Source organism: Pipistrellus hanaki, assembly GCF_964339955.1.
Source record: "Pipistrellus hanaki genome assembly, chromosome: 1".
Lineage (NCBI taxonomy): Eukaryota > Metazoa > Chordata > Mammalia > Chiroptera > Vespertilionidae > Pipistrellus > Pipistrellus hanaki.
Window position 1 is genome coordinate 80,555,485 of NC_140503.1, and position 26,523 is coordinate 80,582,007.

Below are 26,523 nucleotides of genomic sequence, written 5' to 3' on the forward strand. Positions count from 1 at the left end.
TCCCTTCTCCTTTTAGGAAAGTAGATAATGTCCAAATTCTTTTAGGCGGAACAACCGGACAACCAGACAATCGGTTGCTTTGAAGTGCACTGACCACCAGGGGGCAGATGCTCAATGCAGGTGCTACCCCTGGTGGTCAGTGCACTCCCACAATGGGAGCGCCGCTCAGCCAGAAGCAGGGCTCATGGTTGGCAAGTGCAGTGGCAGTGGTGGGAACCGCTCAGTGCTAAGGAGCAGCAAGCCAAACAGTAAGGAGCAAGCGGGCAGGTGGGCGGTTCGAGTGAGGGATCCCAGGTTGTGAGAGGGTGCAGGCCAGGCTGAGGGACACCACTCCCCACCAACTGCACAAATTTCATGCATCAGGCCTCTAGTAGAGATATAATATGCTGTATTATCCTTGTAAATCTCTCTTGTATTTTCTTACTCTTGTTTTCTGCATCTCCATTCACCCCTTTCACTGTTTCTTTAATTTTATTAGTCATTATTAATTTATTTGTATATGTCTGAATTTTCATTAGAAACTTACAAGGTATTTTCTGTCTGACATTAAATTTGGTACAGAGGCATAAGACTTAGGATACGTCAGATGGAGCTTATTAGTCCCAGAATAAATGTTGAAAGGAATGACCTGAGGCTCAGTTGACATTTGGGCTTGCTCAGAGCTCATTTATTGGTTCTGCTTTTCCTTTTGTGATCTTTCTGAAACCCTTTTCCTTATTTGAGATGAACGGAATTCTGTGTGTAATCAGAGGGAACAAGTTCTTCCTCACTAAGTTTATAGTCAATCTAGATAAGCAATAAGTTTAAAAATGACTTTATAGGTAAAATTAATCTGGAGGTCTGCAAAGTGCATTGAAATTGAATTTGTTTCTTGGCTGGTTGCTGATTTCAAAAGTAAAGTACCATGTTCTTTCAAGAGCCGAGTCAGTGTTACAGAAACTGTTTGAGTGGATCCTTCATCCTCCATTGTGGTGTGTCATTGGGGCATTAATAATGGATGGTTGCTGCACTTGGTAGTCAGATACATTACTTTGGTCTATTTTTATTTCCCAAAGGGGCCTCTGGGAAAGGGCAATGAGGGAGATTTAAAACCACATTATTGGAATTCAATAACTTTCGTCGTGCTCTGTATGCGTCGTGCTTGCTGAAGAGTAGTTCTAATATGGAGGGCCAGTCAAGCATGCAGGAGGCAAAATACCAAAATGGATTTTTATAACTAAGATATGAGCTGAATTCCTTGTTTTAATTTAGGCCCCGATGCTCAGCATTAACATGTTAGATGTATGCATTCTGCTCTTTTTGATTCTGAAGATGAAGGGATGAGCACAAAAATAAAACAACTTCACCAGTATAAAGTTTTTGGCTGATGGAAGCAAACAAAGAAGTTCATAAAAGTCAATTAGAAAAAGATATATGTTTCAGTAATTCCTAAGCAATTGTTAAGGACTGAAATTTTAGTTGTGTAAAGTATATCCCCAAGGATCCTCTGAATCCTCTTTATTTTTTAATTTTATTTTAAATATATTTTTATTGATTTCAGAGAGGAAGGGAGATGGAGAGAGAGATAGGAACATCAGTGAGAGAGAAACATCAATTGGCTGCCTCCTGCACACCCCATAATGGGATTAAAACTGCAGCCTTGGCATATGCTTTGACTGGGAATCGAAGGCAACCTTCTGGTATATGGATGACACTCAATCAACTGAGGCATACTGACTGGGCTGAGTTCTTTTTAGATGTCTTCACGTCTCTGGCAATTACACAAAGGCCGTAGCAGTTTGAAAGTGGAAGATTCTGAATCTTAGGGTATAGAGGTCTCTCCTGGAGACAAACAATGTCTTATTTTTTCAAGACATTGCAACTTCCCTGAGAAACACCCCTCCCTTTTGGGTTTGTGTGAAAATGTAGAAGGATATTGATGATGTAGTCAGTCATAATCTTGGACAAATCAATCAATTACATTAAAAAGGAGAGAAGATGAGTGATATTTACATTTCTATTCATTTCAGGTGTTTAATATCTTTCCCTTACCTATGTCTTTATTTCAAGTGTGATAAACTTAAAAAATCAAAGCAAAGCAGAGTTAAACATCTTAATACCCAGCTGTTAATAATACATTATTCATCTGTTAGTACCTGGCTAATAGCACCTGGCCACCTGACAGAGCCGTAAGAGAATGATGATAGTATGGCTGTGAATGAAGGGACCAGTCTCTCTCTGCACAGAAAGAATGCTGGGAGTCTGAGGATCATGTTGCTTTGACAGTGATAATCAATCATCTTGATATTGTACTTTATATTAATTACTGTGCATAGTTTGAGTTACATTCCTTGACTCTTGTTTCACCATGGGAAATAAGTTTATTTTTTGTTATTGTTTAACTTTTATATTTTTTTTCAAAGAAATTTCTAGTGGAAAAAATTTAAAATAATGCAAACTGTACATGAAAAATCACTTGTGCCCTGGCCGGTTTGACTCAGTGGATCAATGTTTCTCTTCTTTCTGTCTCTCCTCCTCCCTTCCACTCTCTCTAAAAATTAATGGAAAAATATCCTTGGGTGAGGATTTAAATTTAAAAAAAGTCACTTATAATCTGCCACCCAGAGAAAATATTATGAACAACTTTGACATATTTTTTAGTTCTTTCTGAGTATACATAGCTGTAATTTTTAATATAACTCTTTAACTTACTTTTTCTCAATTAACAATATTTCTTGAATATCCAATGACATTCATTATATTTTGCAACATCATTTTTAGCATCTGTGTAATTTTCATTATATGGATTACCAAATCTTTTAAACTAATCTCCTCTCTTTTGGTCTTTTAGTTATTAAAAACTTTCACCATTATATACAACTCTGTGATAGTATTTCAATAAGTAAATCCATTATTGCCTCATTAGATATTCTTAGGAATGAAATTATTGGGTCACTGGAAGGCAATAGGAGCTTTCTAGAAGGTTAATTGACATGCATCCCCATCTACCTTACATGAAAGGGTAGCATTGGCTTCAGAATCTGGGTTTGTTATTATCTCATTTACAGTGTCTTGACCGTAGCCTCTAGAATTAGTTCTTCACAGAACTTGATCCTTTGAGGTCCCATTTCCTCTTCTGGATGCTCAGATGTGAGACTAAAAGCTGGTGTCAATAATGTAAGCTTCCCACAAGCATGTTATAGGTGTCTAAATACAAATCAACAACCAAGCTAGTTGCTGTGGGTATTTATGTGGGGGAGGAAGACATGGAAACATATCCTTAGAAGCTGTGTCATGGTCTCAGTGATCTAAATATATGAAGAGTGCATCTAAGAAAGAGGTTGACCTTTCCAAAGTCACACAATGAGCCAGCAATGAAATCCAAAATAGAACTTTCATTTTTTAAAAATTTCCCCCCAATATAATACATATTTATGAATAGGACAAGAGAAAACATTTGTAAATGAGCTCCTAAGATTATTTATAATTTGAAATGCTCCAAAAAATTTCAAGAGAGATACTGGAAAATTTTCCTCTCCCAGAAATAAATCTAAATTGCTAAAAGGTATTTATAATATGCTAGAAAATAAAATCTTAAATAACTGAAATGAAGAGAGAGCAGATGAAAATGAGCCTCATAGGAGAATGTGTGTGTGTGTGTGTGTGTGTGTGTGTGTTTGCTGGCAGCTGGGAAATAAGAGGTGGACGTGTAATGGGTTGATTCTACTATGGTTACTAAGGAAAGCACCACCAAAGGGTATTTAATCCTGGGCTGGGAGGATGAGGTCTTGGCCTCATTTTCAATGATCTTCCCTTCTCAGTCTGTTGGTGTGGATCTGGCCTGTTATTTTAGATCTTGTGGCAGGTCACTTGCAGGAGTCAGAGAGATAACCTTCAATATCCCCAGGACTGGTCTCAGGTCTCCTGATTCCCAATGTAGTATTCGTTCTACTACAGGTAGGAAATAGCAGTCACATTACAAGGATTTTCAGAGACACACAAAAGCTTCCGGGTAACTGAAACTCTGGGTATGCATTATATGAAGGGTATACAAAATAAAAGAGGAAAGGACCCCCAAAAATCTTAGCCCTTGAGAATAGATATCATTCATCCAGCACCGTCTTTGTAGATGAGGAAGCAGTTTGGTGATCTATTGGGAATGATAACCAGTACCCACCAGGGCCAAGAACTCAGACTTTCTGACACTCAGCCTGGTGCAGATTAATCTAGATGCATCTTGTGATTCAGTTATTCTTTCTCATGATAATCTTCAAACTTCTATTTTCATGATTTGTGAATTCAGTATCACTAAACTCAGCATGTATTAATACTCTATGAAGCAAACTCTAAAAATGCAGCGCTTGCCAGACGGGCATTTCCTAAGGCAGACAGACTTCACAGAAATGACAGGTAGACAAGGGAACAAACAAAGCAAATATGTAAATTGTATAACTTTTTCATATGAGATGGTAAATGAAGAGATCATCACTTTCCATTTCTGTAAAAGAGAAAAATCATGTTCATCATCGGACAGCTCTAAGCTAAGAAGTAATAGGAGTCACCCGATGCCCTTTGTTGCTGTATTGGAAAGAAAACTAGTGCTTCACCTGGCACACTCAGCACTCACGTGATGATGCAGTTTCATCTGTGTTTCTATCTCTCTCTCCCTCTCCCTCTCTCTACAATAAATAAAAACATATTTAAAAACATAAGGTAAAAAATTAAAAAAATAACAACACAATGCTACTTACAGTTTTGCCAAAGAAATTGAACCTGAGACAAACCAGGCCTCAGGATCTGGCTGCCAATTTGTAGAAAGTAAAGAGATCTGAGGAACCAGCACACTGAATGCTTCATGCAGCTACAACCAGCACATCCAAATTGTGGGAAACTGTGCAGGTCCAATGCCCCAGGACCCTTAATGGATAAATTATACTAAAAAGAAAGGAATATAGATGGAATCTATAGATTAAAAAAGACTTAAAAGACATATGAAGTGAAACACTGACCAAAAGTAAATTATAGTATCCAGGCATGCTTACTTGGGTGATGAACCAATAGAGATACAAGAAAGGGATTGCTCTGCAGATCTGGAAGGTGGCCACTTTTGGAGGGACGGAGGAAGGGGGGGGGTCTGTGATGGGGAGGGACACATGGAGGTCCTGCGGGGGTGGCTGGCCATGTTCTATTTTTTGACATAGGTAGCTGCTGCAAGGCTGCTTACCTTATAATTTACTAAGCTTTGGGTTTCTGTGTGATATTTTGTTTCTGTTTCATTCTGTAATAAAAGTGTAAAAAAACAAACAAAACCACAACACAGGAAAGAAGGAAGCCCATTAGAGAAACTCTCAAAGCTGATGCTGCCTAGAGTTGATCACAACACTGTCGGGGGGGGGGGGGGGGTAAATACAGTTGTGGAAAACTCTTCTGGGCACAAAGAATGTAAGTCCTCCTGCAAAGACACCTGTGTCCTGTTAGCAGCGGACTACCTTCAGGTTGCCGGGCGGTTTTGCTCTTGCAGCTGTGTAGCAGCGGGCTTGCGTGGAGTCAGACTAGGTGGCCAGTTTCCGGCTCAGTGTGTTTTAACGCGTGGGGTCTAGAACACCAGCATCGCGGTGAGTGCAGGTTTCAGAAAATGCAAATCCCTTCCTGTCTCTCTTCAGAAGGAGCAGCCCTGGAGTCTGCATGACCAGCAAGCACCCTGTGGGGCGAGAGCCACCATGACTCCCCTGCCTGTCTCCACAAGAAGTCAGTTTTACGATGATATCTGAGGGGAAGAACAGATCAGAGGAATTTCAGAGAGTTGGTGCCATAGGTGTGATTTTCACTCGTGAACGAACTTTTGCCTTGTTGTCAGGTAGAACACGAAACGTGAATGTGACTCGGCAATAGCTCAGTTAGAAAAACATTTTCTCCAGTGCGCAAGAGCAGTTGTCAGATTCTCTCTCGTCTTTTTGCTCAGGGTTCTTCCTCTCTCACGGCAAAGCCTGGGGTTAGGAATTTAAAGTGATATCTCAGTCAGTGAGTCCTCTGAAGCTTTTAAAAAGACAATTTTATACTAACAGATTCAAATCAAGGAAGATAGAACAATCCAGATTTGGAGGTGGCTGGGCATGGCCAGACAGAAGTTGGATGTGGTCCTTTCTTTCCGAATGTAAAAGCAGACGGGTGAGGCCTGCCAGGTCTGTAGTCAGCGTTTTCATCCTCCTCTCTACCATCGTCACTCTCCCAAATCCACGTGCTCTTTGGCGCCAACCCGAAGCAAAACAGATGATATGATTTCAGTGACTTTTGCTGATTGAGTGCTGATTAGCAAGGATACACTTAGGAAACTGAAGCATGCTAACCTCCATCATGTAAAAACTGCTGCTTGAAATTCTCTGCTACTTTTAGATAGTCCCTTGTTCAGTAAACTCTGCCATTTTTAGACAGTCTCTTATTCTATAAAATAACCATTTTAGTTTAAATAATAGAAAAAGATAAAAACTTAACTGTCTGACTAGCTAGCCATCTAACGTAATGGACTGATAGGTGATAATTCCCATATTCTCATGCCAAATGTTTGTTCTTTATGTATCCAAGATTATAAACTCTATACCAGTGTTTTTCAACCTTTTTTGGGCAAAGGCACACTTGTTTCATGAAAAAAATCACGAGGCACACCACCATTACAAAATGTTAAAAAATTTAACTCTGTGCCTATATTGACTATATATAAAGTAATTCTCTTGAATAGGAATCAAATAAACACAAAGAAAGTATTTTATAATTACTTTATTATGAAATATTAAGTAAACAAAATAGTGAAAAATTATAAAATTCTTGTCTTGTCTGCACCTACGGCACACCAGTGTGCCGAGGAACAGCGGTTGAAAAACGCTGCTCTATAGCAATAACTCACACAGAGCTCTTTGTAAAGTCTGCAGACAAAGAGCCAGGAAGGTATAAGTACGGGAAACTTCCTCTGTGTCTTCACTCAGAGATTTGGAAGAAACACCTACCTCTGGGCCACACACAATGAATAACTCCTAATTAATTGGCTCATTAAGGCGTCTCATATCTATCTCGCTGATTTACGATACAACAAAACTAAACTAGGACATGTGTTTTAGGCATTTCTCTTTGACTTGTGAAATACAACATTTTATCTGATTGACTAATTCCAAAAACATCATTTGAGCACTGCCCACACGCATGGTGGTGTCCCAGCAGTGTGGCGTGATTTCCCGCTTCCAGAAAGCTAAAGTTTAGTCAGGGAGGTGGGCAGGTACTAGCTAAACGGTATCAGCAAAGTCATTTCCACATAAATAATGTCACTTCAGCTCTCACACTTTCAGAGTTTTAGCAATTTAAAAGGACAAACACTGTATATAATCATAGAAATCTTGAAACTTTGAAGAGAAGTAATGTGTTGATCTTAAAAAGCCTCAGTCTCCCTCCTACCACACTTCATCATGTCATTCTCAGTGTGACAAACAAGAAACTAGGACCATTAGTGTATTTGCTAGAACAGCGACTTTCAATGGCATGCCACAAGAATTTTTAAAACATGCAATAGCAGACTATTTATTCAGGGGCACTGGCCTCTTTTCCCTTAGATTGAAAAAAAAAAAAAAATAGACAACAGCCCACACAACATTAGCTGTCTGGTATGAATGAATAAAAATTATAACTAATTTTTGTCAGGTCTGCAAAAAATATTTTTTGGTGTGCCATCGAATTTTAGTATTTAGTTTACGTGTGCCGTGAGATGAAAATTGCTGTGTTAGAGGAAGGGAAAGAAGGGGAGCAGACTACTTTTGGGAAAATAAATACTTTGTCATAGGAACACCCATCAGTCTGTCTTTTGGAGAAAGTACAGTTTTGATAACCAACAGAAGATGACATCAATAGTCTGCACTAGGATGTTTTTGTATAAAGTTGCAAGTTTTAGTTCAAAAGGTTCATTTATTAGGTGTTTTGTTTTTAACAAGTGACTGGTGTTCCCTTGATCTGTATTTTAAAATATAAAGTACATGTTTTAAGGAAGACTCTCCTCTCAGCTTTTTCTTAATGAATAAATGAATACACACACACACACACACACGTGGTGAGCATATGAATGGGCAAAGACACTTTTCTTTATTCATTTCTATAATTGCCAGTAAACAAAATGAGCAGTCATGATGACATGGCATTTTTTTCAGTGAGACTTAAATATGTACTCAAAATACATCTTATATTTACTTCTCTTTTGCTTACTATCTTTAGAGCATGAAAACTCTTCATTCTCAATGCTTTGGATGAGATAGGGGTTCAAGAATTTTGAAACTCTGACGGAAAAAAGATGGAAGTGAAAAAAGAAGCAAGTGAAAAACTATCTTTTAAAAGTAGGCTTGGCTTTGTGTGTGATTTTTTTTTTTTTTTTTTTTTTAAGGAATACCATCTGAATGTGTCCTGCAGTAAGACAAATGTTAAGGCAAGACTGTTTTGAGACAGTGTACCTATTTTTACAGGTAGAGATAGGGGGAAAATGGTTGTAGATGAATGAAGAAATGCCAAGCAGTTACTGTTTGTGCCTGTGGGGAGTCAGGTTGCAGGGTTGGGGAGATTTGCTATGTTTTCTCATACGGGGATGCATGTCGGGAAGGAAGAGGCGGATAGAAGTGGGCGGGGCTGCATTGGTGGGAGTTCATGAAACTGGGATGCCACGCGCTGCTTCAGGCCCTGGTGAGGAAGTTGCTGGAAGGGCAGGTTTCCTTCCAAATGCACAGGAGCCTTTGAGACGGGTAGTTTGGGGCACTTTTACAGGATGTCAAGCCATAGACACCAAATTTCACGAGGAAATCTTCAAGATGTTTTGAAAAATAAATTGCTGGAAGTAGGCATGACAGCCTCATGGTGAGGCAGCAACCAGATTCCCGCCCCCCCCCCCCCCCCCCAGGGACAATGAACAACAGCTGAGGGGGTCCCAGTCAGCATCAGTGCAGTAAGCGGTTAGAGCAATCACAGGAAGGGCACTCTCATTTCTCCCCCGGACAAGGGACAACTGGACATTCTGGTTAAAGAGATAACTGTTATCTGAACAGCCCTATCTTTCTGAAAGAAGTGACACAACTACAAAATATACAACAATCTTTCCCCAAAAAGGCACCGCTCCCACATAAATATCCAACTATAAAGAAAAATACTGACTCATCTGGCTGGAGTTTATGTGTAAACAGTCTCAGGTCAAGTCCCGCGACTTCAGGAGCCACCGGAGATTCCCGTCTCAGATGGGCAGCAGCAGCTGCAGTTCTGAGACCACAATAGACCTAGAAGTTTGAGTGAAGTGGGCAGCTGGCAACAGAACGTCTTCGTGCATTTATGGCGTGAGTAATTCTGAAGGCTACAGGGGCTACTGTGGAGTATGTGAATTAAACAACATAATGGAGAGTCTAACTTATCCACATCACAGTAATATCTATGGGGGAAAAATCTTACTCAACTTTGAGGGTAGATTGTTTGAGATGGGCTCCAGTTTAACCTTGTCTCCTTTTATATTTGTCTGAAAATCCCATGGAAGCTATACAATTCGGGCTGATGACTGTAGTGCCGTGACCTTCAGAGCTGCGCTCCTTATAGTTTCCAACAACCTGGAGGGAGCGTGGGACCCAAAACCAATGTTTATATGCATTTAATAAGAGACTATAAATTTATTTTCTTTTCTGTTGTTATTTTAAAAGTTATCAAGCAGAAACGTTAACTTTCTTCTTTGGTATACATGTCTACAAATTTACCTCATGTGTAGATTTGTGTAACTATCTCCACACTCACTATGCAGAACAGTGCCATCACTTTAAAAACTCCCTCAGGCTGACAACCTATATTCATGCTCTCCCCACCTCTACCCCTGGCAGCCACCCAGCTATTCTTCATCAACACAGTTTGTCTTTTGAGAATGTGTATAAATGGAAATATACTGTACACTGTGTAACCTTTTGAGACTGGGCAGTATATAGATGCTCCATAGTTTTTTTTTATCCATTTTCTCACTTCAGTTTTGGTGTTTATGAGTAGACCTTCCTTTCATTTTTGTGTATACCCAAGCTTTCATTCCTTTGGTTATACACCCAGGCATGGAATTGCTGGGTCATATTGTCAGTGCATCTCCAACTTCATAAGAAACTGCTAAACTGTTTTCCACAGTGACCAACACTCTGCATTCCCACCAGCAGTGCAGGGAAGTTCCAGCTGCTCTGGAACTCCTTGGGCCCTGGTAATTGTTTTTCTGGTCATTCCACTGGGTGTACACCTACTGGACCACAGTAGAATCTCATTGTGGTTTTACTTTGCATTTCTCTAAAGGTTCATGAGGACAAACTTTTTTATGTGCTTATTTGCCATCATTATATTCACTTAAAATTTTTGTTCATGTCTTTTGCCTATCTTATAGTTGGGCTGGTTGTTTTCTTATTGTTGTTTTGAGAGTTCTTTATATTAGTATATTCTAAATATAAATCATTTGGTAGATATATGATTTGAAAATAGGTTTTTCTGGACTGTAGATTATATTTTCCTTTTCTTAAAAATATATTTTACACAGCAAGAAATTTAAATTTTGATAAAGTAAAAAAAAATTTTTTTTTATGGATTCTGGGTAATATACCTTGTGTAGGAAATTGGCACCAAATCCTAAGTCCATAGTTATGGAGACCTCTCTGATACTGGCTACTCCCGAGAATGCTCTTCTCATCCCCTTGGTTATCTCCTTCAATACCCTAACATTACTTCCTTAGAAGAGTATTCTCCCCCTTCCTCTTTGCCCTGTACACAATTATTCCCTTCTCCTCTGTGTGCCCTCTGTGAACACTTACCTTCCTGGCTGCAAATTTTATTTCCATCCCCACCTCCTACCAACCAGAGAACTCCAGGGAGCAGGTTTTGGAACTATAACCTTTGTGTGCCCCAGCACATACATGGATTAGTACATAGCAGGTACTTAAGGCATTTGCTGGGAAAAAAAAAAAACAAAAAAAAAAAACAAACCACAAAAAAACCCCACCAGAAATAATTATCCTTCTATCCTTAATAATCATGGGATCAACTAAAGACAATTTGAGTATCTGTAAAAATGTTATTGCTTGAAGAACATTTAGAAACTATCTTCAGTTTGTAATTATAGGTTTCTTAGTCTTTGAGACATCTCTTGATTTAGTCATCTGAATGAGCTTGCTGAAGAACATTTTTTTTCTCAGAAGAAGAAATATAAGACAATGAATGAAATCCATGTAGAATTATGGGAAATTTTATGAGACTGATGCACTACCTACTGCGCTAACGAGGCACCTGAATTATGGGAAATTTTAAGTAGTTAAAGCTTTAGTAGACTGTAGGCACCTACTAGAGAAGAAGGGAACTAGTATGAGGGCAAAAGAGCAATGACCCGAAAGTGGCAAAGAAGCTCTGAGGCCGTCCTTCCCCATCAGCTCTATCCCTCCATCTCTCAGGTGAGACCTGGGCTAATAGGCAGCATCACTTGGGATGACAACAGGGAAGCAAGATCCTTGGGCAGAGTCAGGGTTTGGTAAGACCAAGAAGTAGATAATACAATTATTCCCATAATTCTTCTGTGAAGAAGTAAAATAGTGTTTTTACAAAGGAATGGGGTTATTAGCCAGAGAAGCAAAGAGAATTTGGAAGTGGTCAGCAGTGGGGGGAAGGAAGTTTTCCAAGGCAACACGGTACTACACAGAACTGAGCATCCTGAGAGGGCACAGGAAGCAGGGCATGTGCTTTGAGGTGGTTGAGGTATCAGGAATAAGAGGTGTGAGGGATAAATGGATTAGATGCTCAAAGCAAGCATTAGCTGAGATCCTAGGCAGTATGGAATATCTGATGACAGCAGTTAGAGGCCTGCTTTCTTATGCTGAAAGCCAGCAGAGATAGCTAATATGAGTATGATTGGGTCCCATATGCTGATTAATAGGGTCATGTAGTTTTTGCCCTGAAGCTCTTTTGGACTGCCTGTGCTCACGGGCCACATTTGTAAGAACTTCACTTAATTAGGACTCCAAAGTCCATTTAGTTTAAACTTTTCATCTGTTTCAAGTTGTTATTATCATCATCAATTTGTACCACTGCAATCAACTGGTTCTGGATTTCAAGAACTAATATTGGATCATTTGTTGGAGTTGCACAATAATTAATATTCAAATTTCAGAACAACTCTCTATCATTCTTCAGTAGATTTTTGGGGGGCCTATTTTTACACATTGTTTAATAAGATTACATTTTGTTTTTTCTTTAAAAACAATTCATTGAATTACATGGAATCAGCAGGCTATGTTTCCAGCATAGAATGACTGTTTTGACACTCATGATAGGGCTCAGAACTCAAATGCTATCTTAAAATGTTAGCCTTACCAAAAATTATTCATTTAAAAACAAACAAACACTGATCATCACTAAAACTGGGTAACTGAGCAGATTCAGCTGATGTCTGTATCATTTTAATGTTTAATGGTCCCAAATTGCTCACCTAAATATCCCTATTGATGCTGCTCATCCCATGTAGCTGCCTCTGGTGGCACAGTGGAGTTTGGGAACTTGTAAGGGCAGGTGCTATATCAGACACCAAATCTGCATGCCTAATAGTATGTGTGGGAGAGATTGAAACCTTGAGTTCATAATGTTTCTATTTATATTGTCTTGATCTTCCTGAACAAACTATTTTGTCTTTCTTCATACTTGGGGTTTCTCTGGCTTTCTTTCTGCTTGCAAAGTATGGGATGAAACTTAGCTATCCATTATGAATTTAGGAATTAACGTTCTCTGTGGGAATGTGACAATAGTTTCTTACATTAAAAACCCTGGGGTTCATGGACAAAATGTGGTAATTCCTATGAAATACAGATTCTAGCCCACCTTTCTTCATGCTTGGTGTCTGGATGAAACACTGTGTATTTCATGGAGCTCGCCACCAGCAAAAAGAATAGCTGTTGGCTCACTAGCCAGAATCACAAACTGTAAATAAAAGAGAACAGAGAGTGGGTTTGTGAGGTGACCTCTCAGCTTGGCATCTGGAAGAATTTTGGTATTTGAAAGAATCAGGCGTTTTGTGGGTTAGGAGAAGATCAACTTACCTGTGTGCACAAAAGGCCCGGTGCCCAGGGACACGGCCCACAGCTGACAAAGGCCCACTCTCTGACATGTGCTCACCTGACCTGTTGGCCCTGAGGGTTGGTGTCAGGTGAAGAAGTGACCTTTTGGCAAATAAGTCATCCTATCTTTGCTTTGTTTCTTTCCCCGACTGCAGGACATTTGCGAAGACATTTCTGATCATGTTGAGCAAATCCATGCCCTCCTCGAGACCGAGTTCTCCCTGAAGCTGCTGTCCTACTCCGTCAACGTGATTGTGGACATCCACGCGGTGCAGCTCCTCTGGCACCAGCTCCGGGTCTCGGTGCTGGTTCTGCGGGAGCGCATCCTGCAAGGCCTGCAGGACGCCAATGGCAACTACACCAGGCAGACAGACATCCTGCAAGCTTTCTCTGAAGAGACAGCCGAGGTGGGTATTTTCTTTGAGGCCATATCATGCGTTGTCAAGCGTGACCTTTTGAGAATGTTTTCAGCGCAGAGCTGTGGGGCAGGAATTCTTTGTAGGTAGATAAGTAGGTCCTGAGCTGGGCTTTGAACCTAGGTATAGTGACAGAGGCTTGGTTACTTTTAACGTCAATGAAACTTTAGGTCAGAATTAACTCACTCCTACCTGATAGTTTGCTCAGAAACCACCTATAGTTAATTTGGGTCCTTCTTCCCTATTTAATTTATATTTATTGAGCACTTACTATGGGCCAAACACTAGGTGCTAAGAATATAACAGTGAACAAAACATAGTGTTTGCTTTCAAGCAGTTTAGAGCCTAGTGGGGGATATAGGCACATGAACAGTCGTTAAGGCCAGACAGCAATAGGTCCATATGGAGGACAGAGAAGGAGCACCTAATTCAGACAGGAAGTGAGTCTAATTTCCAGGAGTGAGTCTAATCTGAGACCTAAGGGAGAAGTGGGATCAAACTGGTGAACCGAGGTGGAAAATGTCTAGACAGAACGAATGCCATGTTCAAAGATGCAGATGTAAGAGAGAAAATGACAGGCTCAAAGAGCTACAGATAAAAATGGAGCAAAAGGTTCAAGGGACCAGGAAACAGGCTTTAAACTAGTAGGCAAGCGAAGGTGAGATTGTGAAGAAAAAAGTCATATTAAAAAGCCATATTGAGAGAACTGGACTTTAGTTTTAGGACAGTTTGTTCATGGAACGAACATGATTAAATTCATGCTTTAGAAAAATCATTCTGGATGTAGTGAATCAATGAACTTTAGAATTTTATACAATCAACGTATTTACATTTTTTTGTAGTCATATTAAGTGCATTTTAACGAATTTGTTGTTGTTACTCTTGATGCATGGCTTAAGAATAAATACTATAAATTTAAACCCAAATAACCTCTTTTATTTCCCAATAAAATGTACACATATTATAGAGAAAAGCATTGTGCTAGCTAATTAAGCAGGGGCTGTGTGTGTAGGGAGATAAATAAGTAGGTAGGTAGAGGGATAGATAGTATATACCATATATAGATACATAGAGTTTGTATGTATGTATAAAGTCCCTTGGCTTTCTACACCCAGTTGGGAGCTATACTGTTGGTTTTGTGGAAGATATGTATTATACAAGTTTATAAGGAACTTATATGAATATATAAGATTAAAAGGCCTTATAAAGAGTGTTGCATAGTTCATTAATTTATTAATATTTTACTGGCTCCAATATTACCAATAAGCAAAACAGATCTTTGTCTAGTCTAATAAATAATTTATACTTATTGATTACCTATATATATATATAAACCCTAATATGCAAATAGGCTGAATGGTAGACTAACCAAACAACTGATTACTATAGTGTGCGCTGACCACCAGGGGGTGCGCACAGAACATGGTGGGTGTTGGCCACGGCAGGATGGTGGAGTACGTGAGAGGGAGCACCAGACTAAGGCAGGGCACTCATCACTGTCATCGGGGTGAGCCTCTGGTGGTTACTGAACATTCTTTGCATCCTTGCACTGACCCAGCTTGCACCTGCTGCCGGCACCCGGTGCCAGCCCCAATTGCTCAGCACCATCAGCTGATGCGAGCAGTGGGTGCTGGCCCTGATCATGTCTCAGGGGTTCTCCACCTCCTCCTGCTCCTGAGGGGTGATTGGAACTAGCAGCTGCCTCTTGCACCCACTGCTGGCAGAGGCCCGGCTCGCACATGCAGCTGGAGCTGGAGCTGCTGCTTTCACCTGCTGCCAGCACCCACCACAGGTCCTGATCACCCTTGAGGGCTTCTCCACCCCCCCCCCCCCCCTTCTCCTGAGGGGCGATTGGGATAGCAGCCACTGCTGGAACCTGCTGATAGCACTGGTCCCAACCACTCTGACCCAACAGTGGGTGCAAATGGGGTAGGAGCCGTCAGTGTGGAATGGGGCTGCCAGCAGACAGGGGACTGGGGGCTGTGGTGGGAGAGGCTGGTCAGGGGCACGGAAGATGGGTTGAGACCCACCCCTGTGCCCACCACAGTCTTAAGGCCCACAGTTCCTTTTAAGGCCTCTAGTTATTTTCATAACAGTGATGATCTTTCTGTGGCAAAGAGCCTGGAAGTTAATGGGAATCAAAACCTATCAGGCTCACTTCTAACATTAAGTCATGACCTTCGTTTTCATTTAGCTTTCCCTTTTATTGTGACAGTGACTGGGGTGATATGACTTTGGCAGAGTGCTTGTGTATTCATATTCATACTAGAGGCCCAGTGCATGAATTTGTGCATGGGTGGGGCTGGCTGTGGGGAGGGGCTGTGGGCAGTGGGCCAGCTAGCCCTGCCCCCAAATGGGTGGGGAGCTGATTCGGGGTCAGCAACTGGGGGAGGGGCTGTGGGAGGTTGGTTGGCCAGCCCCACCCCCGATTGTTGTGAGGAAGTCCATCTGGAGTGGATAGGTTGGGGGGAGGGGCCGCAGGACAATCAGAGTGCTGGGGGCTAATTGGGAGTGGGGCCAGCCATAGGAAGGGGCTGTGGGTAGTGGGCCGGCCAGCCCTGCCCTGAATGGAATGAGAGGGGCTGATTGGGATTCAGTGGCCTAGGGGAGAAGCCATGAGTAGTTGCCAGCTAGCCCTGCCCCTGATTAGAATGGGAGGCCAATTGGGGGTGGAGCTGACCAGGGAGAGGGGCTACAGGTCCTATTGGTGTTGGGGTCAGCTGAGGGGAGGGGCTTCAGGCAGTTGGCTAGTAGGCCCTGCCCCTGATTGGGGTCAGGGCACAGCAATCAGGATCGGGGCTGGCTCCGGGGAGGAGCTGCAGGAGGTTGGATGGTAGGCCCTGCCCCCTATTTGGGTGGGGGGGATGATCAGGGGTGGGGCCAGCCAGGGCGAGGGTCCGTAGGCCCATCGGGATGGGGTGGGCCAATCAGGGGCAGGGCCGACCAGGATAAAGGGCTACAATGGTGGTGGGGGTGTTGGCTGGTGGCCCTGCCCTCTATCCTCTATCGGGGTGGAAGAGGTTGATCAGGGGTGAGGCCAGCTGGAGGAGGGTTGGGGGAGGTTGGCTGGCTGGCCCCACCCCCCAATCAAGCCAGTTCACTGGCCATAGTGGGCATCATAACAACCAGTTGTTCTGGTCGTTGGCTTTTTATATATATAGATGGGGTGTCAGTCCCCAGATGCCATCTCTCTGAAGTAGGATCTCTAGAGGACCCTTGATTGGTACTCTTGTGCTTATAGGAGACTATGGAGAATTCCTACTGGCCCACTCTGCCCTAAATCTGGTACCTATGAGGTGTATGATAATGAGGTGAAGATCATAGATGGGAAAGGTTTGTCTAAATGCTGAAGAGATCTTTCCTTAGATATCTACCTGGCATCCCTGACCTATGTATTTTTTTTTTTTTGTTTGTTTGGTTTTTTTGTTCCTCCCCATGTGTTCTGCTGGCTCGGCTCAGCATCCATTGAACAGTCATCGAATCTTCCCACCTTCTACTACTAGAAGGAACATTAGAAATCACTGAGTCAAACCAGTTCATGTTACATATTTGTTTATTCATTTAATAACATTTACTGATTGCCAACCCTTGTTGTTAGTTTTGTGGAATACGTTTACCATGCATATTTTTGAATGCATAATCATTAGTGAAGTAGTATCCCAAGAATGATGAAAAACAATTGAGGTACAGGTTACAGGCTGCTGTTTTCACAGCTATGTTGCAAGTAAGCAGTACTAAGGTTTTCACAATGTGAGCTCTGCAATTATTTACTGATTTAATTGGAAGCAATTTCATGCATTTGCATGTTTGAAGTCAGTGTTTAGTCTTGTAACAATATGCTGTAGGAGGGGGGAAGGAACAGTGAATTCTTAGCCATCTGCTTTGTGGATATTTTTCTATGAATTAAAACACTCTCTCCATTGTCATCTTTCCTGAAGCTGTGTATTCCTGATCTTATTTGTTTGTGTTTTTAGTGTGATTCCATGAGAATATTTCAAAGACTGCTTAGTTTTGTTTCTGTCAGCACACCGGAATTGTGGGAAACTGGAAGGGGATTAGGATAAAATTCTTGGCTTTATCAGGATAAATTCAGCTGTGAAAGATTTATAGAATGAAGAGGGAAATGACATAAAACATGCTGATAAACTAGAATAGTAGATGTCCTTCCAATAAAGGTGAATATATTTGCTCTTTTTGGAAATTGGTTGAGTTTCAAAGTCACATTAAAGAATAAATTTGAAAGTCTAGAAAATAGCAAGCTCTCTCTTTTCCTGTCCTTGCTAAAACAAAATATATGATATTTTTACTTAAATATAGAGCTGACCATATCTTGTAAGCAAATTGGCAAACACCTTACTAAAACAAAACCAACCAAACAAATGAAAAACACTTTAGGGTAAAACTCACGATCCTATATAATAAAGAGCTAATATGCTAATTAGACTGAACAGCAGAACAACCATCCAGACTACCTTCTGGATGAAGCCATGGCTACGAGGGCAGAGCACTTTTTTTAAAATTTTATTTAATATATTTTATTGATTTTTTACAGAGAGGAAGAGAGAGGGATAGAGAGTTAGAAACATCGATGAGAGAGAATCATCGATCAGCTGCCTCCTGCACACCAGCTACTGGGGATGTGCCCGCAACCAAGGCACATGCCCTTGATCGGAATTGAACCTGGGACCCCTCAGTCTACAGGCTGACGCTCTATCCACTGAGCCAAACCGGTTTCAGCAGGGCAGAGCACTTTGCACGAATTTTGTGCATCAGGCCTCGAGTCTATAATAATAAAAGCATAATATGCTAATTAGATTGGACGTCCTTCTGGATGTCCTTTCGGATGACCTTGTGGATGAAGCCTGAGCTGTGAGGGAAGCCAAGGTCCCAGGTGCCTGCCAGCAGCCAGAGGGAAGTCCGGGTCCTGGCTGCCTGCTGGCAGCTGGAGTGAAGCCTGGGTCCCAGGTGCCAGAGGGAAGCCGGTGCCAGCAGCCAGGGGAAGGAAGGCCTATTCTTGCATGAATTTCATGCAACAGGCCTCTAGTTGTCTAATAATATCTTATACTGAAATGTTCTGTAGTTCAGTTACTGTGATAACCATTTTTTATTGATTGCTTAATTTATTAAGGGTAAGGTGTATTTAAAATAATTGCAGTTTATAGATGGAAAATTAGTTTAACAAAGGTTAAGTGAATGCTTTGTAGGGAAATAGGATATAAATCTAGGAATCCTGTATAATAAAGAGGTGATATGCAAATTAACCCTCGTGCCCTCACAGATGGCTGCCTACAACCAGGCTGGCAGGGGGGTTAGTGAGAGACGACCAGACAACTGAACAAGCAGGCTGCATGGGGCGACCAGGCCAGGAGGCCATGAGGGGCAACTAGGCCAGCAGAGGGGGCAGTAGGGGTTGACCTGGCTGGTGGTGGTGGAAAGTTAGGAGCGACCAGGCCAGCAGAAAAGGGGAAGTTGGGGGCAACTTGGCCAGCAGGCAGGTGAGTGATTAGGAGCCAACCGTCCAGGATTGTGAGAGGGATGTCTGACTGCTGGTTTAGGGGATCTGGCCTACACTGTCAGTTAGACATCCCCCAAGGGGTCCCGGATTGGAGAGGGTGCAGGCTGGGCTGAGGGGACACTCCTCCTGTGCATGAGTTTCATGCACCAGGCCTCTAGTGATTAAATAAAACAAACAAAACCAGCTTTTAACTGTTCTCTGTTGTAATAATAATAATTTTTCCCCCCTCTCTCCTGTCCTCCCTCCCTTCTTCCCTTCCTGCTTTCCTTTCTATTTTCCCTAAATATTTATCAATTTTCTATTACATATAAGGCACTGAGATCCATGGGATGAAAGGTGCTATTACTCTTCTTTAATAGGTGATATTATTGCATCCATTTTACAGATGAGAGGACTGAGATTGAGAGAGGTAAAGTCACACAGGTAGTGCTAATTATTAACAACATTGACACAGTAACAAATATTAAGAACTTATTGTATGCCAGGTGGTGTGGTAAGCACTTCAGGTAAGTGGTAGTTGCTGTGAGAATGCATCGGTCCTTCCAAAGCTCTCACACCACAGCACTCTGTGTTCATTTACTAGTACTTATTATGGGCAATTTATAGTATGAAAAAGTGTGTGCTGGATGTGGACTGCATGAGTGCTGGCACTAGATTATCATCATTTCGTACCTCCCACTGCACCTGATACACATCACTGTATGTAAAAGTTTAATAAGTTGAGTCTAACGAAATAATGCAAATCATTACTGCTTTAGGTATAGAAGAGGTAGCTATAACTTTAGGTTGGGAGACTGGGGCTAATCATGGAGATTAGTTATTTCACTCATGATTTTAGCTGGTAGAAAATGGAAATTCTCAAGACTTGCTACTATCTGTATATATACAAGCCTAAGGGACTGTTATGACCCAACAACCAGAACAGCTGGTCGCTATGACACACACTGACCACCAGGGGGCAGAAGCTCAACACAGGAGCTGCCCCCTGGTGTCAGTGTGCTCCCACAGGGGAGCACTGCTCAGCCAGAATCTGGCTCACAGTTGTCGAGTGCAGCTGCAGTGGCAGGAGCCTCACCGACTCTGCGGCAGCACTAACAAGCAGCAGCAGCAGGCATAGCCAATGTTGTGCCCTGCCCCGGCCTGGGCTCCTCCCTAGCTGCCTGCCACTTGTGCACTGCTACATCTCCTGGGGGTTGTCTGACTGCCAAAGGCCTGTGGGATTGTGCCTAAACCAGCAGTTGGACATCCCCCGAGGGGTCCCAGATTGCAAGAGGGCACAGGCCAAGCCAGGACTCCCTTCCCCGCCCCCCCCCCCCCCGCCCCTGCATGAATCCATGCACTGGGTTACTAGTAGTATAAATAAAGATATTGACAGATTGTTCATGTGAATTTTCCCCTTGCCCATCAAAACTAAACTGTATTTTGCTTCCCATTTTCCTGTTATTACTTGCTCTTCTCAGTCTGCTACGGGTCCTTGGAATGCATCCAGGATCATAGAGTTCCAATATGGTAGAGATGAAAGAAATCTGAGCACGTGGCCAGTCTTTGTGGTGGGGGCTCTGGGGAACTGCACCATTCTGGTGAGAGGTCCATGAATTTACATTAGTAATTGAAGGGTAAACAGATACCAGGGAAGGAAGGGGTGGAGGCATACTACTGGTACGAAATTGTCTTTACTGTACCTATAATTAAAACAGTGTAATTCTTTTTCCAACCCTCTTCTTAGTAAGAACACTAAATCAGGGCATGAAACTGACCCTGAAGTAGCAATAAACACTGATACAATCTTGCATAGTTTAATGGGGAGATCTTAAAATTTCTAAATTATGAGTATTAAATTGCATGTTCAATTGGTTGCAAAATGTAGTGTTAAAAAAAGAGAGAACTCTAGAAAGGCATTTGGAACTAGAGCCTAAGTTACTTAATTATGGGTAAGGAACAAAGCAGAATTTCCTGTTTTGTTTTTCAGGGAGGGATTTTTTTCACATTAAAAATGCAGTCTGAATTAAAAATAGTTACCCATGAGTGACAATCCACCATGCACAGATGTTGGCCTGGGTGGGAACAGGTGGGGGAGGGTTTGCTTTGGAGCATGAATTGTTTTTGAGTGCAGTATTTGTTTTTCAAACAAAGGACTGGGTAGGGGAGGGATCTTCAGGAGAAGACCTAGGAAAGAGGAGCCATACCCTATTCTCTGATATGTGGTCTCATGAGGGCCCCTTATTTTTGAGCCAGACAGTTGCCTGGTCTTTAGGTTCTATGACCACAAAAATGGGGACCGAAGCTTTCCGAGGGCTTCCGTGTTTCAACCCGATCCAGAAACAGGTGGATAACACTTTTAGGTGCCCAAGTTTTACCTGAACTCTCAAATTCCTATTTCTCTACCCATCATACAAACACTTTTTCTTAATGCTTCTCTAACCTCACTCAAATAGGTACAGTGCTGTGCCTTTATGATAAATTGAGTAGAATATAATGTAAATTTTAACTAGTTAGTAATTTAAATATCAACTAATGGGATAGCTTGGAACTTAACCATCATTTATAACACATTTAAAAAAATATATATTTTAACTGATTTCAGAGAAGAGAGGAGAGAGAGAGAGACAGAAACATCAATGATGACAGGATCACTGATCAGCTGCCTCTTGCATGGCCCACACTAGGGATTGAGCTCGCAACTGGGGCATATACCCTGACCAGGAATCAAACCGTGACCTCCTAGTTCACAGGCCAGTGCTCAACCATTGAGGTCTGGGTTATAATACATTTTCAAAAAGGAGTAAGTTCTGAATACTAAGCTACTAAATTTAAAAATTACAACCTGCCTTTAAATTGGAATTCCCAACATTACTGGATTTTTCCATGTACAAGGCATTATTTTTTTTCTAAAATCATTAAACTAAAAATTGAGGGGCGTCTTATACACAGAAATCAGCTGAGGAGGGAGCCTCATGGGTGCGTAGCTGCCCATACCTTGTCAAACAGACTTCCTCCAATCACAAGCTTTATTGTTACTGATATCAGCTGATGCCATAATTGGAGGTGGAGGTGAAGAATGCACAGATACTACAGGGACCTTAGCATTCTTAGCCCATAAAGATGTCAAAAAATGAAAAGATAAATACCGGTAAGCGTTGTCATACTCTGCAAAATTCAAACTGAATGTAATCAGCTATGCAAAAGAGCATGGAAATAGAGCTGCAGCGAGACAATTTCTACCTCCTCCCATTGAGTGTATGATTAAACAGTGAAGAAAACAGGAAGAACAACTCCTTAAGATGCCAAAAAAGAAGGCCTTAAGAGGAAAACCAGCAAAATGTTTAAAATATTGATTTCTTAATTTGGGGTTGGAAAAGTGGGGACCTCTCATATATGGAAAAATATGGTACTTTCCTTAAAAATTGTATAAAGTGTGACTTTATTTGGCTGTCTCATTCCTTGGTGATTTTTGGCTTCTGACTTTGTTATTTAAAGATCCTGGTCCAGGTATGCAGCATTAAAGCCACACAATTCCATTTAGATCATTTTGGCAGTTAATACTGTTTTCTCACTTTGTGCAGTATAATCGCCATAAGGGTATCTCTCATTTTGAAAAAATTTCTTCCTAAATATACTTGAATAGTAAAATAATCATATGAGTGAACATTCATTAAATACCTATCCATGTGTCAGACTAGTGTTTCTTTTGAGTCTCACAATAGCCCTATGACATGGTTTATTATTATTCCCTTTTAACAGATGAAGGAAATGAGGCTTAGCAACATCAATTTACTGGGTCATGGTCATATGGCTAACTAGTGCTAGAGGTAGAATTTGACTCTGAAGCCTGGGCTTTTCATCACTGGAGTCAACTGACACTACATAATCAGAGGAAGAAATTACATGAAGGCATAGAGATACATTCCAAATGTCATCCATCATTCATTTACTGCAGGGGTGGATAAGGCCTGCAGGCCTTAAAAGGCCCACAAAATCATTTGGTCTGGCCCTGCCAAGGCATTAGCAGTGAGTTAATTAAATATAGCAGGCTAATTTTTAAGTTGATAATTTGGTATGGCCCTTGAATGATCTTATAAATATCCAAATGGCCCTTGGCAGAAAAAAGGTTCCCCGCCTGAAATTTTATTCAACAGATATGTCTTGGAGTGCTATGCAGATCACTCTGCTAAGTGTTGTAGTATCCTGGTGAGTCAGCTATTTTCTATGTGTTTTATACTGTTGTGGTGCATACAAACTAGTGGGAGAAACAAGGTAATTAAATAACCACAGAAGTATTTATTTAAAGATTGAGACAAATTCTTAAAGGAAAAACAGTATCTACACGTAATAAAAGAGAAAGGTGCTAATTGACCCTACCTCTGCTACGACCACCAGCCAATCAGGAGTGATATGAAAATTAACCTAACAAAGATGGCAGGTAAATTTGCATATGCAGGTGGGGCAGGAAGCACCAGACACTGCCTGTGGGGTACAGGCAGGTGCGATTGGGGACTGGGCAGGCAGGTGGCAGCATCTCTGGGATCACTGCTTGCCCCTGGGCTGCCTAGGGACACCAGTGGAGCAGGCCAGGCTGACCATTTCAATGAAAATGGATGCCTGCGCTCTGCCCCACCGCACCCCATCCCTGGTGAGGAGAAGGCAGTGGGCAGTTAGGAGGCACCGGGGCTCAGAAGGGACTGGCACAACCTTCAGGAGCGCTACCAGGAAGAAGTGCTGAAACATGAGGACGCCAAGGGCTGGCTGATGGAGGCAAGCCAAGGTGCAGAGGAGGCAGCTCTCACAGGTGCTAAGCTCAAAAAGTGCATCGACAGCCTGATGGACGAAATCGCCTTTCTTTTTTTTTCTTTTTCTATCTTTTTTTTTTTTTTTAATATATTTTATTGATCTTTTTACAGAGAGGAAGGGAGAGAGACAGAGAGCCAGAAACGTCAATGAGATAGTAACATCGACCAGCTGCCTCTTGCACACCCCCCACCGGGGATGTGCCCGCAACCAAGGCACATGCCCTTGACCGGAATAGAACCCGGGACCTTTCAGTCTGCAGACCGACGCTCTACCACTGAGCCAAACCAGTTTCGGCCGAAATCACCTTTCTGAAGAAGGTACATGAAGAGGAGATCACCTAGCTGCAGGCGCAGAACCAGTACGTTCAGATCTCCGTGGAGATGGACATGTTCTCCAAGTCCAACCTCTCTGCTCAAGGACATCACACCCAGTAGGAGAAGCTGGCTGCCAAGAACATGCAGAATGCTGAAAAATGGTACAAGAGCCGCTTCACCACCAAGAGCGCTGCCAAGAACACCTACTTGGTGTGCGCCAGCAAGGACGAGGTGTCCGAGAGCTGCTGCCTGCTCAAGGCCAAGCCCCTGGAGATCGAAGCATGCCAGGGCATGAGCAAAGCTCTGGGAAAGCAGCTACAAGAGCTGGAGGATAAGCAGAACGCCAACGTTAGTGCTATGCAGGATACATCAACAAATTAGAAAATGAGTTGAGAACTACAGAGAATGAAATGGCATGATATTTAAAAGAATACCAGGACCTCCTCAATGTGAAGATGGCTTTGAACATTGACATTGCAGCTTACAGGAAACTTTTGGAAGGTGAGGAGACCCAGCTCAGTTTCACCAGCCTGGGAAGCAGGGCCAGTGGCCACTCCCAGAGTTCCCAGGTCTTTAGTCGATCTGGTAGTTTACAGACCAGCTCCTATTTGATGTATGCTCGCTCCTTCCCTTCTTAATACACCAGCCATGTCCAGGAGGAGCAGATTGAGGTAGAAGAGACCATTGAGGCTACAAAAGCTGGAGAAGCTAAGGATGAACCCCCTTCTGAAGGAGAAGCTGAAGAGGAGGAGAAGGAGAAGGAAGAGGCTGAGGAAGAGGAAGGAGAGGAAGAGGAAGAAAGTGTCAAGGAAGAATTTGAGGATGCAAAGGAGGAAGAAGGAGGTGAAGGTGAAGGAGAAGATGCCCAAGAAGCTGAGGACAAGAAGAAAGATAAAGGTGCTGGAGAGAAGCAAGCAACCAAGAAGAAAGGTTGAGCCCCCCTTTCCTTAATCATTTCAGGAATAATCCTCCTGAAACCAGGTCAACCCTGTCACCAACCAAGCAGTAGAGTTCCCGATACAATATGAATTAAGAAGTCAATATATGTAACATTCTGAGGTGACTCAGGTTGGGCATTAAATGTTGTGCTATGACTTTTCTCCTTATGCAGATTGTCTGTTTGCTTGCAGAGAGGCTTCCTGGCTTGCTGCCAGCCTGTGCATGGTCCACGCTTATGAGTTCAGGATTTATGACAATGTGAATAATTCAGATGTTTACAATAAAAACACATGAATACACGAATGCACTAATGTTAATCTTAAATTTCATGGAAAAATAGTCCTTTGAATCTTTGGTGGTTAGAAATTAAAGACCTCAAATCATGTGCAATAAATAGTAAATAAAGTTACACTGAATGACAAAACAAACAAACAAACAAAAATAAAAACATTAGGGGCCAAGAAACATTCAAAGAACTGGGGAACCATTCCCAAATCAGGAAGAGATGTCACAGGGTGTATATTATTGCTACGAATATAGTATTTCCTACTACTTACAACATATACAATGTAATGTATTAGATGCCTTCCTATCGCATGAAGTATATATTCTCATAGAGTAATACTGGTAGATATGTTATAGTTATGGCAGTATGTCATATCCTATCTATATTAATAAAAGGGTAATATGCTAATTAGACCATGAGACCTTCCAGACATCCTTCCGGACAAAGCCATGGTGGCAGGGCCAAGGCAGAGGTGGTTAGGGGTGATCAGGCCAGGAGGGGAAAGCAGTTGGGGATGATCAAGCAGGCAGGCAGATGAGCAGTTAGGAGCCAGCAATCCCGATTGCAAGGGGCTTGTCCAACTGCCAGTTTAGGCCCAATACCACAGGGGTCCCAAGTTGGAGAGGATGCAGGCTTGGCTGAGGAACACCCCCCTCACCCATGCATGAATTTTGTGCATCGGGCCACTAGTAGTTTTATAAGAATCTATAAGAAAAGATTCTGACTTAGGTGAAGGTTTGGAATTTTGAAGAAATACAATTTAATCTGAGGTCTGAGGGGTAAGAATCCATAAGTTACAGGGTATTATAGGTGGGAAACTTTCCTAACAGAGGAAATAGCATGTATGAAGGCCCCGAGGCAGGAGGACACCATGGTCCAGTGAAGCCAGGGAGGGGAGAGTGGCTGGAAAGAGGTTTCTTCATGTTTGTTCTTGGAAGGCTTTGGGTTTACTTAGTAGGACACTTAAAGAGCTTTAAGCAGAGAATTAACAGTAACAGATTTGTAAAGGTTACTCTGGTAGCAATGTGGAGAACAAATTGCAGTAGGGGGTATGCCAGTTTAAAATAATACCTAATGAATCACAGAAAATTACGGTGCTGAGGTCAGAGTATGGACTTGGCCCTTAATTGCAAGGACATTTGCTAGTTATGCTCCTTCTTTTGGC

The 26,523-nt window shown here is 42.0% G+C and overlaps 1 protein-coding gene and 1 pseudogene across 9 annotated transcripts in view; both read left to right on the forward strand.

The window, feature by feature from the left end:
* AKAP6 (A-kinase anchoring protein 6) overlaps positions 1-26,523 on the forward strand; it is a 456,973-nt gene that overhangs the window by 154,987 nt on the left and 275,463 nt on the right. For all 8 annotated transcript variants that reach the window (XM_084874316.1, XM_084874310.1, XM_084874315.1 and 5 more), the window contains one exon: positions 13,256-13,507. In XM_084874316.1, coding sequence (XP_084730442.1) covers positions 13,256-13,507 — 252 coding nt within the window. The remainder of the gene's footprint in view (positions 1-13,255; positions 13,508-26,523) is intronic.
* On the forward strand, positions 13,919-25,312 carry LOC311612087 (neurofilament light polypeptide-like; annotated as a pseudogene). The gene is made up of 3 exons: positions 13,919-13,956; positions 23,708-23,859; positions 24,108-25,312. The product of its transcript is annotated as a neurofilament light polypeptide-like (transcript).